The following is an 18,853-nucleotide window of genomic DNA, read 5'->3' as shown; positions in this document are numbered from 1 at the left end:
CAGAATCAGCAGCAATGAGTAGGTCGTTAGTGATCTTGATGAGAGCTGTTTCTGTGCTGTGGTGGGGACGGAAGCCAGACTGAAACTGTTCATAAAGGTTATTGCGGGTGAGATGTGAATGGAGCTGAGATGCAACAGTTTTCTCAAGGACTTTGGAAATGAAGGGAAGATGGGAAATGGGACGGAGGTTATTGAAATCATTGGGATCTAAACCAGGTTTTTTTAGAATAGGGCTGACTGAAGCGGATTTGAATAGGGATGGGACCGTACCAGAGGATAGTGAGGAATGAATAATGGCTGTTATAAAAGGGAGCAGAGAAGAAAGGCAGGATTTAACTAAAACAGTTGGAATAGGGTCCAGTTGACAGGTGGAAGGTTGTTCCAAAGGTGAGCAAAACAGCTGGAAAAGTGTGGGTGTTGAATCCCCCACGGGTGCGATGTCCATGCGAGCGACCGGTACCTGCTGCTGTCACCTGGTTGTGAGCAGCTCTCTGCTGTCTGAGGGTAGGCCCCGCCCACAACGCTGCGGTGTTTTCTTTACTGTGGGAAACGGGTAATAATGGCTCTTTGATGGGAACAGGTTGCCGACCCCTGGTATAAGATCTGAGCTGGTAAAACAAAAATCCTCATCAGCAGGCTTTTTTTAAAGTGGGGGGGGACACAGCTGCCAATCACAAATTTTGCCGGGGACATGTCCCCGGCGTCCCCGGTTAAAATGACGCCTATGCATTTGCTGTTTGTCACCAGCAGTCGGAGATGCTGGTTCTAGTCACATATACACACACACACACACACACACACCGTTTAGGATTCCTGGTCCTGCTGCTGCAGCGTGGGACGTTTCCTGCTCACTCCTGAAGATGTTTCTGCTTTTCTGTTGCAGATAAAATCGAAGAAGCGCAGAAAGAGCTGAAAGATCCCAACGCTCCACAGAAAGGTAAGCGATGCGGTTCTGACCCAACTAAACACGGGACTTCATCAGGGCTCAGAACGGGATGGAGAATGGATTTGTTTATCTGACACCTTATCAAACTTTATTGATCCGTTCCTCGTGTCCTGCTGCTGCTGCTGCTGGATGGAGGCGGGCCAGTGATGGAGGCGGGGCCAGTGACAGAGGCACGGGCAGTTATGGAGGCGGGGCCAGTGGAACTTGTTTGACCATTAGACACTTTTACCTAAAGCTACCTATGGCTTAACTGAACGTGAGAACACACCAGCTACATGCAGTTAGGATACAGCTGGGATTTGAACCGGCAACCTTCTTGCTGCTTCTCCACCGTGAAGAACATCTGGACTCGGAGTCGGTTTTAGGTTAAAAGTTTCGGTTTAGAAAACAATATTTATTTAAAACAGGATTTTAGTTTAAATAAAACTAGTCGTTGTTGGTAGAGCAGCAGATTTAATGTCGAGGAACTTCTGGTGGTGTTCTGGGTTCCTTCAGGTGGTGTTCTGGGTTCCTTCTGGTGGTGTTCTGGGTTCCTTCTGGTGGTGTTCTGGGTTCCTTCAGGTGGTGTTCTGGGTTCCTTCTGGTGGTGTTCTGGGTTCCTTCAGGTGGTGTTCTGGGTTCCTTCAGGTGTTGATCTGGGTTCCCTCTGGTGGTGTTCTGGGTTCCTTCAGGTGGTGTTCTGGGTTCCTTCAGGTGGTGTTCTGGGTTCCTTCAGGTGGTGTTCTGGGTTCCTTCTGGTGTTGATCTGGGTTCCTTCTGGTGGTGTTCTGGGTTCCTTCAGGTGGTGTTCTGGGTTCCTTCAGGTGGTGTTCTGGGTTCCTTCTGGTGTTGTTCTGGGTTCCTTCAGGTGGTGTTCTGGGTTCCTTCTGGTGTTGTTCTGGGTTCCTTCAGGTGGTGTTCTGGGTTCCTTCTGGTGTTGTTCTGGGTTCCTTCTGGTGGTGTTCTGGGTTCCTTCAGGTGGTGTTCTGGGTTCCTTCAGGTGGTGTTCTGGGTTCCTTCAGGTGGTGTTCTGGGTTCCTTCAGGTGGTGTTCTGGGTTCCTTCGGGTGGTGTTCTGGGTTCCTTCAGGTGTTGTTCTGGGTTCCTTCTGGTGTTGTTCTGGGTTCCTTCTGGTGGTGTTCTGGGTTCCTTCTGGTGGTGTTCTGGGTTCCTTCAGGTGGTGTTCTGGGTTCCTTCTGGTGGTGTTCTGGGTTCCTTCAGGTGGTGTTCTGGGTTCCTTCAGGTGTTGATCTGGGTTCCCTCTGGTGGTGTTCTGGGTTCCTTCAGGTGGTGTTCTGGGTTCCTTCAGGTGGTGTTCTGGGTTCCTTCAGGTGGTGTTCTGGGTTCCTTCTGGTGTTGATCTGGGTTCCTTCTGGTGGTGTTCTGGGTTCCTTCAGGTGTTGTTCTGGGTTCCTTCAGGTGGTGTTCTGGGTTCCTTCAGGTGGTGTTCTGGGTTCCTTCAGGTGGTGTTCTGGGTTCCTTCTGGTGTTGTTCTGGGTTCCTTCAGGTGGTGTTCTGGGTTCCTTCAGGTGGTGTTCTGGGTTCCTTCGGGTGGTGTTCTGGGTTCCTTCAGGTGGTGTTCTGGGTTCCTTCAGGTGTGAAGCAGAACTGTGCTTTGGGTCACTTATTTGTGAACATGGAGGTGATTTCCCTCAGAAGCAGCTGGGTCTGTATCAAATATAAAAGCACCGTTTAAAACTAGAGTTTAGGCTGCATGGTGGAGCATCAAGTAGCACTGCTGCCTCGCACGGTTGCCGGTTCAAATCCAAACTACAGCCTTTCTGCATGGAGCAGGGTTTTCCTCCTATAGACCATAAAGTGGATTTGGATAAAAAACTTTTACTCTGGTCGTTTCTGTCTGAAACATCTAAGTAACCAAAACCAGAAGAAATGTGTGAGGAGGCGAATGACTGGAAACCCACCTTCTCTGTAGGGTTAGAGTATTATTTAGTACTCCTGGTTTATTTGTTTATGTTTATGTTTATTTATTTGGCAGACGCTTTTCCAATCCAATTTTATTTATAAAGCGCATTCACAAGGCATTACAACCAAACAAGGCGCTGTACACTAAAAATGTTAATTAAACCAGCAAAAAATTATACAAACATGTCGAACACAGATAAAAGATTAAAAGGAAATACAACAAAATTCCCAGAACTAACAGGTAGAAATCAATAAGGCACAGGGAGAATAAAAATTAGAAAAACATTTTAAAAAAGAACCAGAATAGTACGGAAGTTGATATTGTGGAGTCAGTTTATAAACAGTGCAGATGTAAGTGATGGTCATAATTATGTTATATAAGCTAGGTTGAAGTAGTGAGTTTTCAGGCGTGATTTAAAAATGCTAGCTGTTGGTGCTAGCCTCACTAGCAGTGGTAATGCGTTCCACAGCTTGGGTGCACAGACAGAGAAAGCCCTTTCTCCACGGCTTTTTAAACGTGCATTGGGAACAGCTAGGAGGAGCTTATCTTCAGACCTGAGAGCACGCGGCGGGTTGTAGTAATGGACAAGTTCACACAGATATGGAGGAGCTTGATGGTTCAAGGATTTGTAAGTCAGAAGCATAATTTTGAAGTTTATCCTGAACTGCACGGTCAACCAGTGGAGAGATTTCAGAATTGGAGAAATGTGTTGTCTTCTGTCAGCTCCAGTCAGCAACCTAGCTGCTGAATTCTGGACCAGCTGAAGTCTAGAAAGAGCTGCTTTACTGATGCCATATAAGCAGGATTTAGAGTAATCCAGCCTTGAAGTGATGAAAGTGTGGACCACAGATTTCAGAAGACGGACACTCAGGATGTGCTTTAGTTTCGAGATGCGTCTTAGTTGGTAAAAACATGATTTAACTGTGTTATTGACCTGGGCATCCATCTTCATAGCCTGGTCCATTTTTACTCCAAGGTTGGAGATTACAGAGGATACATTAGGTGAGAGATAGTTGAGGGCAGGTTGATGAGTCGTTGTGGTACTGTAAGGACTGAAAACGATTAAGTCAGTTTTGGAGTCATTAAGATGGAGGAAGTCAGCAGCTAGCCATTGCTTGACCTCAAGGATACAATCAGACAGAACTTTCGTTGATTGAGCTTTTATTCAAAGTGACGTACAGTTTATAACCTATAGGGCATGTTGTGATTTGTGAGGGAATCCGGAGTACCCGGAGGAAACCCACGCATGCATGGGGAGAACACGCAACTCCATGCAGAAAGGCTGCAGCCGAGTTTCGAACCTGCAACCTTATTCCATGGAACCGTGCTGACGTGTAACAAGGACTAGAACAAAAACGGATTCATGTAATTCCTGGAAAATCGGCCTCATTCCAAAGCAGTTACAATAAAACCAGCTTAGTGAGGTTCTTTTCTGTATTTATTCATTTATTTTGTGTGCGTGCGTGCGTGTGTGCGTGTGTGTGTGTGCAGAACAGATTAACTCATGCTCAGAACAGGCACTCCCTAATCTAATTACGAGAGGGGAACTTGGAGGAACCCTGACCTCATCCTGGGAAATACCAGCATGAGCCAGGAAACTGTGACGGAGCGGCGCTCCTTATGCAACGTGCTCTTAAAATCTCTGACCTGAATCATCGCCGCTGTTACTAAAGGGTTTTTGATCAGCTGTGTTCTTATGTAACCTCCATGTGTTCATCACCAGGAACAATCAGATGTGTCAACATTTCCTGTAAACCCTTGAGCAAGTTTTCACCAATTTCAGTGAAACGGTTGAAGTGTAACATGGATTCAGTAAGTTCCGCGTTTTTATTCCACCAAAAACGAGCTGTAGGCCTAGTTCTGGGTTCTGATGGACTAATCAGGGTCATGGGATGAGAAACGCATCTAAACACCTGGGTCACGCCTCCTGATGTCCCATAATGCCCTGCAGTGTTCTCCTGCACAGATCACTAGAGCTTTCCCACCATGAGGACCCTGTGGGAGGTCCATAGGCAGCCACAGCAGCTTCTTTAATGATGAAACATGAAACAAGACGATGAAAACAGTCCAGCTGAGATTTTATTAGACACAATAATAAAATACTGATTTGTTTCTCTCCACAGGTGCAGCGGAGGGCCGTCAGCGGGCCGCGGACAACGTCAAAGGCCTGAAAAGAAAAAAGGTCGTTGCAGAAAATCTACTGAAAAAAATCCCCAAATCTCCGGTGAAGAAGCCCCTCCAGTCGAAATCATGTGACACAGGTCTCCACAACTCTTCTTCTAAGGAAAGCACACCTTCCTGCTCCTCCTCCAACAGCCCCTCCCACCGTCTTTCATCACCAGGCAGGAGGGGAGATCCACACCATGTTCCAGCAGCTGCTACTGCCCCAAATGAGGGGTCGGGCTCTCCTGGTGTTGAGAAGGTGAAGGTGAAGCAGGAGACGACGTCCTCTCAGCCGTTATCACGCGAGCCCTCACAAACGGAGGAGAGCCCTCAGGTTCCTGCTGTGGAACCACGGACTAAAGGCCAGAAGAGTTCAGAACACAGTTTTGAGGGAGAGTCTTACCACAGCAGTGCTCCTCTGGATGTTCTTCTGAAGGCCATGGAGCCGGACTTCAGCACTCTAACAGAGAGGAGAACCTCCTCGCAGACTTCCGCCATCAGTAAACCGGCTGCTCCGCTTCAGCTTCAGCCCAGCACGGAGGTCACAGCGCTGCCAGCGGTCAACATCAGTCTCCAGGCCCAACATTCCCAAATGCAGGCCTATTATTTTGACAAACAAGGGAACGTCTTTGGAATTGCGTCACTGCAGGGATCCACACAGGGTTCATCTTCTCTTGCTGGGCCAAACTTGCACATGAAGTCCAACACTGGACCATCTGCTCCTTCTGGCTCTAACACTTTGCCCCAAAGCCAACCACCAGTAGTGCACACGTGCCAGTCCCTGTCCGCCAGTGTTCCCAGTACCATTCAGGTCCCAGTCACACCGGGCACCAACCAGGTGCAGATGGCCACAGTCATGAACTTTGGTGCTGAGCAGGTGCCCAAAGACCAAAAGCCTAAAAAGCCAGGAAAGTATGTGTGTGAATATTGCAGCCGGGCGTGTGCCAAACCCAGCGTGCTGCTCAAACACATCAGGTCTCACACCGGAGAGCGACCCTATCCCTGTGTCACCTGTGGCTTCTCCTTTAAAACCAAGAGCAACTTGTACAAGCACAAAAAATCTCACGCTCACGCCATCAAGCTGGGACTCATCGCCCGCTCTGAATCCGGAGGCGGGCCACTGTCTCAAGAATCAGACAGAGCTGCCGGGACTCAATCAGAGGCCGAGGAGAGCGGGGACAGTGATGAGGAGGGCGGCGTTGCAGATCTGGATCCAGAAACCTCACAGGGCTGTAGAGCAGCGGCATCTGAAACCGGACCTCAGGGTGCAGGTACATCTCAAACAGAAGCAGAGTCTGTCAAGTCCTCCCCAGGCCAAAGGGTCCACGAGCCTAAAGCTGCACTTCCAAAAGTCGTCGTGTACCCAGTCAACGTTTCGCCTTTGAGGGCAGACAGTCCAAGAGTCACTGGTGCTGCACCAGAGCAAGCTGCTGGTCAGCGGCAACGAGACATTCAGAACGCCAATCTGAGACCAAGCATCACAGTCCTGTCCTCTCTGAGGGAGGTGGATGCTGCGCATCCCTCGCTGGACACGGTAAGCGAGGATGAAGACCAGCAGTGCAAGTCTCCTCTGTTGGGCGGACATGCCCAGCTTCAGAGACAACAAGCTACAGACTTCTCCCAGCAGCAGCAGCCCAAATGTCTGCTCAGTCCGCGGAGTTTAGGAAGCACAGATTCTGGCTACTTCTCTCGCTCTGAAAGTGCTGATCAGGCCATGAGTCCACCGAGTCCCTTTGTTAAAATCACTCCCCCGGTGGACACGGACCTCACCAAGAACGCTCCTCCTACTGCCCCTCCCGTGGTTGCTACGGTGATGCACGTAGCAGCCGAGCATCGCCCGCGTCCGGTGGAGAAACAAATGCGATCACCGTTTGAAGCCAGCACTCGCTCTTTGGAAGAACGAATTTCAAAGCTGATTTCAGATAACGAGGCGGTGGTGGACAACAAGCAGCTGGACAGCGTCAAGCCACGGAGGACGTCTCTCTCAAGAAGAGGCAGTATAGACTCGCCCAAGTCGTACATATTTAAAGACTCGTTTCAGTTTGACCTGAAACCAATAGGAAGACGGTCCAGTTCGAGCTCAGACATCCCCAAGTCCCCATTCACCCCAACAGACAAGTCGAAGCCAGTGTTCCTGCTCTCTGTTCCTGCTCAGTACCCAAACATGGACTGTCTACCAATAACAAGGAGCAACTCTGTGCCTACTACACCTGGACACTCTACTCTACCAGTCAACGTAGCTCCCATGCCCCACCCCCTGAGAGTCTGTCAATCATTTGATGAGAAGATCGGCTCCCTGAATGATGAAGTCTTTTCCCCAACTCCAAACCCCGCCATACACTCTCGTACTTTGGTTCGACAGGTGGCAGTGGAGGACTTTTCTACAAGTGAGGGACACAGCCTCCCTACCGTGCGCTCCATGGATGAAGGCTACCATGGTCCCAGTAGCTCAGCAGACTTGATTCAGAGAAGCAAATCGTTTGAACATGGCCATGACCGCAGCAAGAAGCCCCAGCAGAACAAAGGAACGATGTACGAGTGTGAGACCTGCCGCAATCGGTACAGAAAATGGGAGAACTTTGAGGCTCACAAAAAGTTCTACTGCTCTGAGCTCCGTGCTCCTAAAAGCAAGCCTGTGGCTGTTAAAGAAACTGACCAAGAAGTTTTTCATGTCGGCATGCAGCAGCCCCTCATCTTGAGGTCATTAAATGGCTCTGGCATACTGGAGCAGCAGACATCAATCAGGAAGAGAAGGAAAATGAAAAGTGTTGGCGATGAGGATGACCAGTCTCCAACCGACACCATCCCACCATGTTCAGTCAGTTTTGAGTCTCCAATAGCTCCAACAAGCAGGACCTTTCCTCTGAAAGTAGACATTCAACCCAAAAGCAGCCAGCCAAACCTTCCCCAGATCCAGCTTGTTGCACGAGGAATGAACACAGCAGATTCCAGACTGTCACCAATACGTGAGACTCAGATCAGCAGTGCTTCAAAGGGAGATCTGCAGAGGCAGGGCAGTGGAACTTCAGTCATCAGACACACCAACTCCCTCAGCAGACCCAACTCGTTTGAGGCAGACCTGGCTGATAGGGTCTCACCAGCTGACAGCATGGAGAAGGACTCTCTGAACAAACCCAACAAAGATGGACCAACAAGCGTCTCACCCGACACGAAAAAGATATCCCAGTCCACCAGTGTGGATTTTGGAAAACAAAGGAATGATCCGAGTAGCACCCGCACACTGACTACCAATTCCACTCCTGTCCATCAGTCTCGTCTTGTTCGCCAAAGAAACATCCAAGTTCCTGAGATCCTAGTCACGGAGGATTCGGACAAGGAGCACGAAACCCAGAATGCCGAGCCACCAGACAAACCAGCAGAGCAGTTCAGTTGGCCTCAACGAAGTGAGAGTCTGTCAAAGTTACCAGCAGAGAAACTTCCCCCCAAGAAGAAAAGAATCCGCCTGGCTCAGATGGATCAGTCTTCTGGTGATTCCAGCTTCGAGTCCAGCCTCTCCCGCAGCCTCAGCAGAGACAGCAGTCTCTCTCGTTGCTCAAGCATCTCGGCCTCCTTTGAGAGAGATGAGCCATCCCGATCTGAGAGTCCATCTAAGGGCGAAGTCTCTGGTAAAATTCCAGACCCTCAGAGTCTTCCAGCAGTCTTCAACACTCTTGGCGTTCCAGGAATAATGAGGCGTGCTGCATCTGAGCAGATCACTTGCACGCAACCCTCCGTGGAGATTTCCTGTGACTACCGTAGCAAGTCTTTCGACTGCGGCAACGTGTCTCCTAGTAGACCTCTGTCACCCGCTGGTCTACCAAAGACAGGACAACTCTCCCAGGTGCCCCTGATTGAGAGGAGGCGAGGGCCGTTGCTTCGGCAGATGTCTTTAAAGATCAACCCAGAAAGTCATCAGCCAGTTCGGAAAGCTGCAATTCCATCAGACAAGCTTCCCATCCCAAAAGTCAGCTCTTTTATTCCGAACAGATCCAAGCAGATTTACATAGCTAACAGGTGCCATGTAGCGCAGCCTTTCACCCTGCACACTGCAGACCCGCCGTTGCAAAGTGATGAGCAAATGGTGCAAAGCATTCATCTGGGAAGCCCCACGTTGCAACCTCAAGTCCACGGCCTTCCACATCCATGGCATCAGACATCCAGAGTTCAGGTTTGCCATAAATCGCAGCAACCGTTCAACCAGGTCTCAGTTACTCGTGAGAAAGCCCAAGTCAAAGCAGCTGACTTGGATGAAAAGTGCTATGTGCCAAAATACCAACTCCAGTGTCCTTCTCTAAGAGCCACCCAAACATTTTCCTTCTCCTGCACACAGGGAGCTCACATAGCGTTGCCAATTTTAACTATTCCCATTGCCAATCCCATTCTGGGCATTTCCAAAGCTTCAGATGGGACTCGGAATGTGTTTGTGGCCAGTCAGCAGGCCTCCAACAGTAAGACTCAGACCGTGGTTTTGTCGAGCGAGAAGCAGAAGGACCCGTTTGATCAGAGCCAATCCGGTGTTCCACTGCCACAGATTCTGATCACCCATGAGCAGGTGCGCCCCCCCTCTGTATCCAATAAAAACAGCCCCTCCTCGTCCCACAGCTGGGAGGGCGACTCTCAAGCGGCACCGACCGTGAAGAAGGACGGAAGTCCCAGTCATGTAGCGGAGCAAGTTCCTCCTTGCTGCACACAGAAGCTGGCCTCGGTGACGCTCTGCCCCCAGCAGGAACCCACAGCTTCCAGTAAACGCATGCTGTCGCCCGCCAACAGTCTAGACATTTACATGGAAAAGCACCAGAAACGGGCCAAAGATGAGCACGGCGTGGCCTGCATAACGGACGGAAGATCACTCAGTTACCTCAACTCAAAGATGTCTGAGGTGACCCGACAGCGGAAGCTGATGCTCGTGAGACAGGTTTGTACAACCGAACCAGCAGACAGTCCAATTGAGACCGAGGCTCCGCCTCTTCCTGAACCTAAAACTGACTCGGAGAAAGACTCGGACGCCAGTGATGATGTGAAACCCATGTCACCTGATGCTGCTGGGCTTGAAAAGGTGACGGAAACTGTTATTCAAGAGAAGGCGGGTCCAGTCCTGAACTCTGCATCTGGGAGTCAGGACACCCCCCGACCGGCCAACACCGCCCTGAAGCCTCAGGAGAAGCCTGAGGAGCAGAGATGGACTTCAGCCAAATCCCTGATACGGCCTTCCAGCTTCCATGCCGGTCAGACGAAGCTGACCACATCAGTGTCCGTCGTGAACACGAAGGACACCCATCGCCTGTCCTTCCCCAGCCTGAAGACCACCACCACATTCACCTGGTGTTACCTGATGAAGCGAAGGCCTCTTCATGTCCCTCAGACTGACCTGAAGACATCAGCTTATGCCATCTGGACAGTCAGTCCCAAAAACCCCAACCCCCTGGGACTGCCCACCAAGGTGGTCATGTCTTTGTTTGACTCCAAGCAAAGCTCCAAGACGATTCACTACACCTCCGCCATCAGAACCAGCGGCAAGTCGGCCATCCTGTCCTACTCGGGGAAGTTGAAGGACGTCATGCCCAAGGTAAATTTCTGTCCAAGTCCCTTTGATGCCTCATTCCCTAAACCAGACCAATAAGTCCATCCATTTATCTTAACTCTTTCAGCTTCCGGTAACCGGGAAGTCTGCTTCACCAAAGACCAGAATTAAACCGCAGCCAGAGGCTCAGACCAGCAACGAGTCGGACAAGGACGCTACACCTTCAACGGAACCGCGGCGGGTCAAGATATTTGATGGAGGGTGAGCAGGAAAACCATTAATCATGTTGTTGAACTGGTGTCATTTAATCATCACATTCTTCATTCCTCTGCAAACCCACAGATACAAATCAAACGAGGACTACGTGTACGTACGCGGCCGAGGTCGAGGAAAGTACATCTGTGAGGAGTGTGGGATTCGCTGTAAGAAGCCCAGCATGCTGCGCAAACACATCCGGACCCACTCCGACGTCCGGCCATACCACTGTGTCCACTGCAACTTCTCCTTCAAGACTAAAGGTCAGTCAAAGCATCCCGGTACTGAGGGGTTTACTGCTCAGCACGTAGCAGGAACCACGAGCGCACCACCGTTCTCCAGTAACCTGAAACCAGGATGTTCGGTTGATGGAAAACAGAGAATAAAGTTATCTTTGATGTCTGAAAGTCCGGATCAAGCAAGGATTGGACCATATGATGCTGACCAATGAGCTCGTCGCTGTCGTCCTCTGGGTGCGCTTGTTTTATTACCACACTCAGCTGGCGTGCCCACCTTTCAAAGTAGAAGAACATAGGTGGGCTTAGGGTGTGGGGGGGTGCCACGCTGTTGTCTAAATAAAACAAGCTCATTGGTCAGCATCATATCTGGCTTCCTATTGGCTGCAAATAAAATGCTGTTTGAACTCACAAAGAAACTTTTAGAGTTTTGGGAGAGCAGAAGGATATTTAGGATGAGGCTGGAGGACTTTTGGCAGGATCATCAGGAGATTTGTGCTGGAATCGGCTGAACGTGCTCTCCGTTAGAGGCAGGACGAGGTTTGGAGTTAAAGAGCAAGTCACCCCCAACTAAATAAACGAGTGTCTAATCGTGCTGCAGACACGTGTCGTCAATAATTTGGCAGTTCAGTGCATCTTAGTTAAAATTTAAATATTCTGCCTAAAAGTGGCAGTGTTGTGCCGTCGTCAGGCAAAAACTCAGCACTGCATTTGAATTTAAATCTGTCGTCGCTATTGGCCAAGAGGTATGCTATGATGTAAACTGGTACATTATGATGTCACAGTGCTGTCGTGAGCCTGTGTGTGTGTGTGTTTGTTAGTGGCTCCGTCCTCTCGGTCTGCCAGGCAACAGCATTTGTTGCATTTTTCAAACAGGAAGTGGGAGTGGAGGTAGACTCTGGTAGGGGGTGACTTGCTCTTTAAGAGTTTATTGTAAAGATTTTAACTGATAATTCAGAATTGAACCAAAACTTAAAGAGCAACTCACTCCAAATCACCATTTTTTTGCTGATAAACTATATAAATGCGTGTCTGGTGGTGCTGTAGACACGTGTAGTCAATAACTCGGCACTTTACTGCATCTTAGTTCAAATTTAAATATTCTGCCTGAAACTGTCAGCGATGCGCCATCGTCAGGCAAAAACTCAGCACTGCATTTGAATTTAAATCTGCCGTCGCTATTGGCCAAGAGGTACACTATGATGTTAGATGGTACATTATGATGTCACAATGTCGTGAGTGTGTGTATTTGTTAGCGGCTCCGTCCTCTCGGTCTGCTAGGCAACAGCATTTGTTGCATTTTTCAAGCAGGAAGTGGGAGTGGAGTAAGACTCTGATGGGGGGTGACTTGCTCTTTAAAGAGCAAGTCACCCCTTACAAGAACATACTTCACTCCCACTTCATGTTTGAAAAATGCAACAAATGCTGTTGCCTAGCAGACGGAGAGGGTGGAGCCACTACAAATACACACACTCACGACATTGTGACATCGTAATCTACCAGTTTACATCATAGCATACCTCTTAGCCAATGGTGATGTCAGATTTCAATTCAAATGCAGTGAAGAGTTTTTACCTGACAACGGTACAACACTGACAGTTTCAGGCAGAAATTTTAAATTTTAACTAAAATGCACTAAAGTGCAAAACTATTGACTACACGTGTCTACAGCATGATTAGACACGCATTTATATAGTTTATCAGAAAAAAATAGTTTATTTGGGGGTGACTTGCTCTTTAAGCTAACACCAGTCACACGGTTATCTCTGAGCATAAATATCACCTGCAGCCAGATGTGGGGCTTCATACACAGGTCGGGTCCAGCAGGAGGTTCTGGTTAACCCTGAAACCAACAGAGAAGTAAAAGTTTATTAGTGATGTTACAAGAACACATGGAAGCAGAATTAGGATGTTGTCTCAGACTAGCCGTTAGCTTATCAATCCTATAAAGTCTGTTTTACACACAAACTCACTTCAGGATGGCAGAAATGTCCCTTTAGTCCGATAAGCTGCATCTTAGTTTTTTTTACACGGTGAATTTAGACACGTTTTACTTCTCATCCCAGGATCTTCTGGGAATGTGACTGAACCATCTGACATGGAGGTCAGAGACCTAACTCGCATTAATGAAGCTCTCACTACAGGTTTAATGGTTGCTACTCCACATTTATCAGCTAATAACCAAAAAGCTCCTCGGATGAGAAGTGGGAAAAGTTCGTCTGACCCGCTAGAACCTGGAAGATGTGGAACTTCCACCTTTTATTTTCCCGTTGAATCTCCCAGTCTCTGCCCGGAGCTTCTTCAGCCTGCTGAATTAAAGATGTTGCTGCACCGTCTCAGGATGATTCACTGTTCTTTTATCGAGCTCGCCTTCCCACGCGACACTGCAGAACAGCGCTGTGTGTCTGCGGCCCACGCTCATTTAAAAATGTCTTCATCGGTTACTCGCCCGAACACGCAGCTTTCCCAAAGAGCTCCCGCTCTTATGTAAACTGCTGCTGTCCACCTGGGACCAGCTCAGTGGTCTGGTGGTAGTGTGTCTGCCTCAGACTGGGAGGTCTGGGCTCGATTCCTGGTTGGGTCGGACCAGAGACTAAGAAAAAATGGGACCCAACGCCTCCCTGCGGGGTTGGATTGGGGGTTAAACCACCAAATGGTTCCCGAGCGTGGCCGTGTCTGCAGCTCACCGCTCCCCCAGGGGGCGGGTCACACGCGGAGAACAACACACACATCAGTGTGTGTGACAGCTGCTGGGACTTTAAGACCTTGCTGCTTCTGTTTGCAGGGAACCTCACCAAGCACATGAAGTCCAAGGCTCACAGTAAGAAGTGCATGGAGATGGGGGTGCCTGAAGACCTGCTGGAGGACCAGGATGCTGAGGACTCGGGTACGTGTTTTGGGCCGATCTCCTGCTCTGTCGCTGTGTGGATCGATAGTTTGGTCTTGGTCTAATTAGAAATGCTAAAAGCAGCTCCTTCCTCCGTTAACGGGGAGGGTGTGTGGGCGGCAGGCGCAGCATTCAGAAAGAGGAAATTGCTGCGTCTAATTTTAGAGAGAGCGAGCGAGCGAGAGGCTGCCTGAGATGGAGCTCAGAGGCGGCCGGGCGAGGGCGGGAAGCGGCTCGACGACCCAAACGCAGCGCTTCGCCTCTGTGGGAGAAAAACATCAGAATAAGTAAATTGGAGGATTATTTATGTGTCGGTGATGAAACCACCTGATTGGTTGCGTTCACCACCAGGTGGTGCTATTACTGAGTCAGTCGTTTGTAACCAGAACCATCTCGTTCTGACCCAGGAGACCGCAGCCAGGTGAGCAGCGTCGACCGTCCAGACACGGATGGCGATGACTCCGATGTTCCCGATGAGGAGGAGAATGACGACGAGGAAGAGGAGGACAGCCAAGCGGAGTCGGGTCTGTCCACAAACCCGTCTGTGTCCACCAGTCCACAGCACTTCCCCTGCAGAGAGACGGATGTCCCGCCCAGCGCGCTCCTCGCCCAGATGTCCATCAGCTCCCTGTCCTTACCCCTTTCCCGCCCTCCTGAATCCTCGGACCCCGGATCCGTTCTGAGCCTCGTGTCCCTCAGCGGGGACGTCTCTGGGACCTGCTGCAGTCCGGCCCCCTTCCCGTCCTCCCCCCCACCCATCACCACCGCTGCCGACTCCTACACCTCTGACCCGGAGTCGGTCCACATGATGAGCCCCGTGTCGCCCTGCAGACAGATGTCCATCGACTACCCAGACGTTGATGTCCCGCCGAGTCCCCCGGTGATGACCAGGAGCTCCAAGCTGGTTCAGGTGAGCTCCTCTGTCCTCCCTCCCCACCTCCCCCTCCCCCACCGCCACTAACACTGTTCTGTTTCCTCAGGAGGCTCCTGCTCCTCCTGCCGCCACCGAGTCCAGCGCACCGGTGGACCGGAGCACTCAGACCTCCTCCTACCTGCCTCCACACCTCCACCTGCAGGGAGCAGCTCAGCCTGCGGAGACGCACCTGTTCAGCCACCTGCCGCTGCACTCGCAGCAGCCGGCCCACTCGCCCTACAGCATGGTCCCTGTCGGAGGGATCCAGCTGGTTCCTGCCGGCCTTGCTACATTTGTCCCGATCCAAGCCGGACCTGTCCAGCTCACCATCCCCGCTGTGGGAGTGATCCACCGGAACACCAGCCCGTTATCCTCTCCCGGCACCCCCACCCAGCCGGACAGCCTACAGCCTCTTCTGATCCAGGAGCCCATCAGCAGTGTCCTGCCGTGCTTCCCTCTGGGCCCGGTAGCGGGCCTCCAGACCCAAACCCTGCAGCCGCTGGGCCTAGAGACCCTCAACCTGATGGGGCTCACCAACACGGGCCTGGGGCTGCAGGTTCTGGCTGCCAGCCCCACCTCCCAAAGCGGGCCTCAGACCCACATCCCGGGTCTGCAGATCGTCAACATCGCCCTTCCGGCAATCATCCCCTCCCTCTCCACCCTCAGTCCTCTCCCGGGCTCCTCAGACCAGCCCGTTCGGACCGAACCCGGTGTCGGTTCTGTGTGCCAGCCGGCTTCATCACCAGAGCCCAAATCGGGAGGAGGAGACTCGCCGACGCAGGACAAAGAGGACAGGACACTCCCCCAGCAGCATCCGGCAGCAGCTCCACAGCGCCAGGCGGGCAGCCCAAACGGGCCGACGCCCGCCGACCCGACAGAACCACCAGCGTCGGCGAGCAGCTGGCACACGCCGATTGACGACTCTAACGAAGCTTCGAGCGATGACGAAGACCGGCTGGTCATCGCCACCTGAGCAGCGGCGCCGGTTCTTCTTCTCTTTTGTAATTCTTGTCACTTTTCAGGTGTTTGTCTCTCCGACCAATCACCTTTCAAAGCACAGACGCTGATGTCGCTGCGACCAATCATCAGTGGTTTCTCTTTTGTACATGTTGTAAAGATGATGGTGCCTTTTTGACGTTCCTGGTGTCAGACTGTAAATAACCCGGTGGTTGTTTGTGAAGACGTATAAATGTACATTTGTATGGGACGCCTCTGTGTACAGCTGTTGTGTTCACTATTTATTCTGATCATCTAGAGCCCGCCATGTTGCTGTATCGATATCCTGAACTGTACCAGTAAACGTTTGTTTACGACGTCTTCTTGTGTCTCGCTGCTAGACGTTCTAACCCTAACCCGTTAACCCTGGAAGAGCAGATCTGTTATTAGGAGGAAAGGTTAAACGCATCCGCGTCCATTTCTGCATCATCACCGGTGGTGTAGTCCGGCCTCTTTAATAGGTACACCTGAATTTCCTATCATAAATGTCTAACCAGCCAATCAGACAGCAGCATTTAGGTGTTCAACGTGCCTGTTGCTACCAGCCAGGCCGGTCTGATCTACTGGGTTTGAACCCACAACCATCTGTGGGGTCAGAGGTCAGACTGGTTACTGGCAGGAAAGGTCCTACGTCCTAGAACAACGAGCCAAACTTGAGCTGGAACTGTTGGTGGTTTTTCTCCATCCGTGTTTCCAAATGCGGATAGCTTGTCTACTAGGCTAGCAGCACAGCTGTAGAATACACTATTCCCACTGGACCAGAAGAGACTGGATTTTTCCGGTTCCAGCAACAAAAATCCGTCCCACAGACCAAAGAAACTAAAACTGAACTCATCACCTGCTCTGGAGCAGCCTGTTACCATGGCAACCCTCCACCACGGGTTCAGAGACAAAACTGGACAATTATCCTCCAGACCTCAAGAATCAGATAGAAACACCAAAGCAAGCTTCATCAATCTGGGAGGGGTCAAAGGTCAACGATTCAGTGCAAAACATTAAAGACGTTTACCCAGATGTCAGAGGTCACTTCTCAGAAAAATGACCTGTTATAATCAACAACCTCAGGCTTTCCAGGGGTCGGCAGGTTAAAGGTCGTGACCTGACGATCTAAACACCAAATGTTGCCGCTTTCACCGAAGTTCATGATTGTTCTGATGTTCTTTATTCCTGCAGCTCAGATCCAATATGTCGTTTCTCTGATTTCTTCTACTAAACCAAACAGAAAAGCACAAAAACGATCCGATAAACGGGCCGATTTTAACCTGAGATCCGAGTTTTCGGTGTTTGTGACTCGGATCAGAATAAAAACCCGAACCTGGTAAAAATAAAACAATAGAAGTGAGTTAATGAGCTGCCATCCACCCTGCTAGGGTGACTCATCCATCACCTCCCCTCCTCCTGCTGACTCTAGAGAACAGAGCAAAGACTGCAGCGCCCCCTACAGGTCAACACCCACCACTGCAGAAACAAACGGTCCGGTCTGCATCCAGACGTGGAAAACTCTAACGTGCATGCACACACGAGCAGATGCACATACACACGTGCACAGGAGCTGGGGAGGGGCCCTAAACAAAATAATTACAACTACTAAAAAAATCTACAAAACTTAGAATTTTAAGATTTATAAATAAGAATAAAAAGTAACTAAATAAAAATAGTTAAAAATGCCTTTTCCCTGTTTTGTTGAACATTTTTGTCACGTTTAAAATCTCTTAGGAACTCCTGCATCCTGTTGAAGTCGAGTTTTTATTCATTTATCTGGCTTTTACAGCAGATTTGATCTGAGAGCGTCTGAACCTCGATTCTAATAAATCCTAAACTTTGTGTTTTCTCAAATATCTGTTAGTGATGAGCAGCGACTTTTCCCCGAGGTCCAGTGACCAAAGCCACCAGGCGAAAGGTCAAAGGTGACAGATCATCTGCTGCTGAAAAATCACGTCAGCAGAAAGATTTAGATTATTTATCAGCGGGATCCCGGAGAGCCTTGTGTTGGTTCAAATTTTATAAAATAACAATTTGGTTTTTAACATTAGAGAAAATACTGCGATGGACTGCTCTCTGTCCACGTGGACAAAGGGTTCAGCTGATGGATGGATGGACATAGAGAAACTAAAAACCTGGTAAATCTTCTGAAGTTATTCTCTAGTGTCTTTAATTAAAAACTTAATTAAATATAATTTTAAATTACATCTGTTAAGATTTTCTATCCAGATGTTTTTTAACTGTTTTTATTAATTAAAAATTTTAACTTGCGTCAAACTGCGTCTCAGGACGTTTCACGCTCTTCTCACGTGGACTTTATGAACTCTGTCAGATGCGCCACTGCAGCGCCGCCTGCCGGCCGCTTGCTGCACGCCACCATTGTGTTACAGGTCGTGTTTAAACCCTCCACCGGGCCCGAACGGCTCCTTATCGGGTCAAAAACAAACATCAGGGAGCGGAGGAGCAGCAAGGAGGAGGAGAAGGAGGAGGAGGAGGAGTCCTATAAAGGCCAGGCGCCGCACATGTGGGGCCGCAGTGACAGCAGCGTCCCTCTGAGGGATACTTTCTCATATCTGAAGGAATTATTCTTCTCATCTCTTCTGTTTCATGAAAAGCTTCCAAATGGATTTTAGACTTTGGATTTCCGTGATTTCTGTGACTTTTTCCTGGATTTTCTGCTCAGGTAAAAAAGATTAAGACAAACATTCTGCGTGAACTTAAACCTGCGACTGTAGGGTTGAACTTCTGCCTCTGGTCAGCTCAATAAAACGTTTTTAACGCATTTTTATTTTTGTCCTTCCAGTTCTGTCCGCGCCTGCTGCAGAAACTAGCGCAGTCAGTGCGCAGCGTCATGTGCGCAACAAGCGCTGCTCGTGCGCTAATTTCCTGGACAAGGAGTGCGTGTATTTCTGCCACCTGGACATCATCTGGGTCAACACACCTGAGTGAGTAACGCGCACGGACCTTCATGCACTAAATTACATTTGCACATTAAAAATTGATCACGTTGTGACGCACAAGGCGCAACTCTGACTCTGGTGTTTAAATTTCA

At 49.8% G+C, this 18,853-nt stretch overlaps 3 protein-coding genes and 1 long non-coding RNA gene across 10 annotated transcripts in view; 3 read left to right on the top strand and 1 right to left on the bottom strand.

Moving 5' to 3' along the window:
• Window positions 1-16,140, top strand: part of hivep1 (HIVEP zinc finger 1) — a 43,216-nt gene extending 27,076 nt beyond the window's left edge. For all 5 annotated transcript variants that reach the window (XM_015974176.3, XM_054745470.2, XM_015974175.3 and 2 more), the window contains 7 exons: window positions 884-937; window positions 4,972-10,577; window positions 10,660-10,793; window positions 10,875-11,050; window positions 13,809-13,910; window positions 14,318-14,820; window positions 14,891-16,140. In XM_015974176.3, the coding sequence (XP_015829662.1) occupies window positions 884-937; window positions 4,972-10,577; window positions 10,660-10,793; window positions 10,875-11,050; window positions 13,809-13,910; window positions 14,318-14,820; window positions 14,891-15,796 (7,481 nt within the window). In that variant the 3' untranslated portion in view covers window positions 15,797-16,140. The remainder of the gene's footprint in view (window positions 1-883; window positions 938-4,971; window positions 10,578-10,659; window positions 10,794-10,874; window positions 11,051-13,808; window positions 13,911-14,317; window positions 14,821-14,890) is intronic.
• Window positions 944-3,102, top strand: LOC139064229 (uncharacterized). Of its 3 annotated transcripts, XM_070547312.1 has the most exons (4): window positions 944-1,573; window positions 1,618-2,167; window positions 2,212-2,321; window positions 2,388-3,102. In XM_070547312.1, exons 1-4 carry the CDS (start codon window positions 1,403-1,405, stop codon window positions 2,523-2,525), a joined length of 969 nt encoding a protein of 322 aa, XP_070403413.1. In that variant the 5' UTR covers window positions 944-1,402; the 3' UTR covers window positions 2,526-3,102. The 3 variants fall into 3 exon arrangements, with proteins under 3 accessions (XP_070403413.1, XP_070403411.1, XP_070403412.1); XM_070547310.1 differs by having other exon boundaries at window positions 1,618-3,102; XM_070547311.1 differs by having other exon boundaries at window positions 944-1,683; window positions 1,728-3,102.
• The window catches only part of LOC139064230 (uncharacterized), a 53,879-nt gene continuing 46,022 nt past the window's right edge, over window positions 10,997-18,853 (bottom strand). Inside the window, exons 5-6 of the long non-coding RNA XR_011517310.1 lie at window positions 12,807-12,866; window positions 10,997-11,133 (exon numbers count right to left, since the gene is read on the bottom strand). This is a non-coding gene — a long non-coding RNA (uncharacterized lncRNA). The remainder of the gene's footprint in view (window positions 11,134-12,806; window positions 12,867-18,853) is intronic.
• The window catches only part of edn1 (endothelin 1), a 2,253-nt gene continuing 1,619 nt past the window's right edge, over window positions 18,220-18,853 (top strand). Inside the window, exons 1-2 of the mRNA XM_015974179.3 lie at window positions 18,220-18,484; window positions 18,605-18,746. Of these exons, the coding sequence (XP_015829665.1) occupies window positions 18,409-18,484; window positions 18,605-18,746 (218 nt within the window). The 5' untranslated portion in view covers window positions 18,220-18,408. The remainder of the gene's footprint in view (window positions 18,485-18,604; window positions 18,747-18,853) is intronic.

Source organism: Nothobranchius furzeri, chromosome 19 (genome assembly GCF_043380555.1).
Source record: "Nothobranchius furzeri strain GRZ-AD chromosome 19, NfurGRZ-RIMD1, whole genome shotgun sequence".
NCBI classification, from domain to species: Eukaryota; Metazoa; Chordata; class Actinopteri; order Cyprinodontiformes; family Nothobranchiidae; genus Nothobranchius; species Nothobranchius furzeri.
Note: the sequence above shows the minus strand (reverse complement) of the source record. Positions and strands in the feature narration are given on the sequence as shown.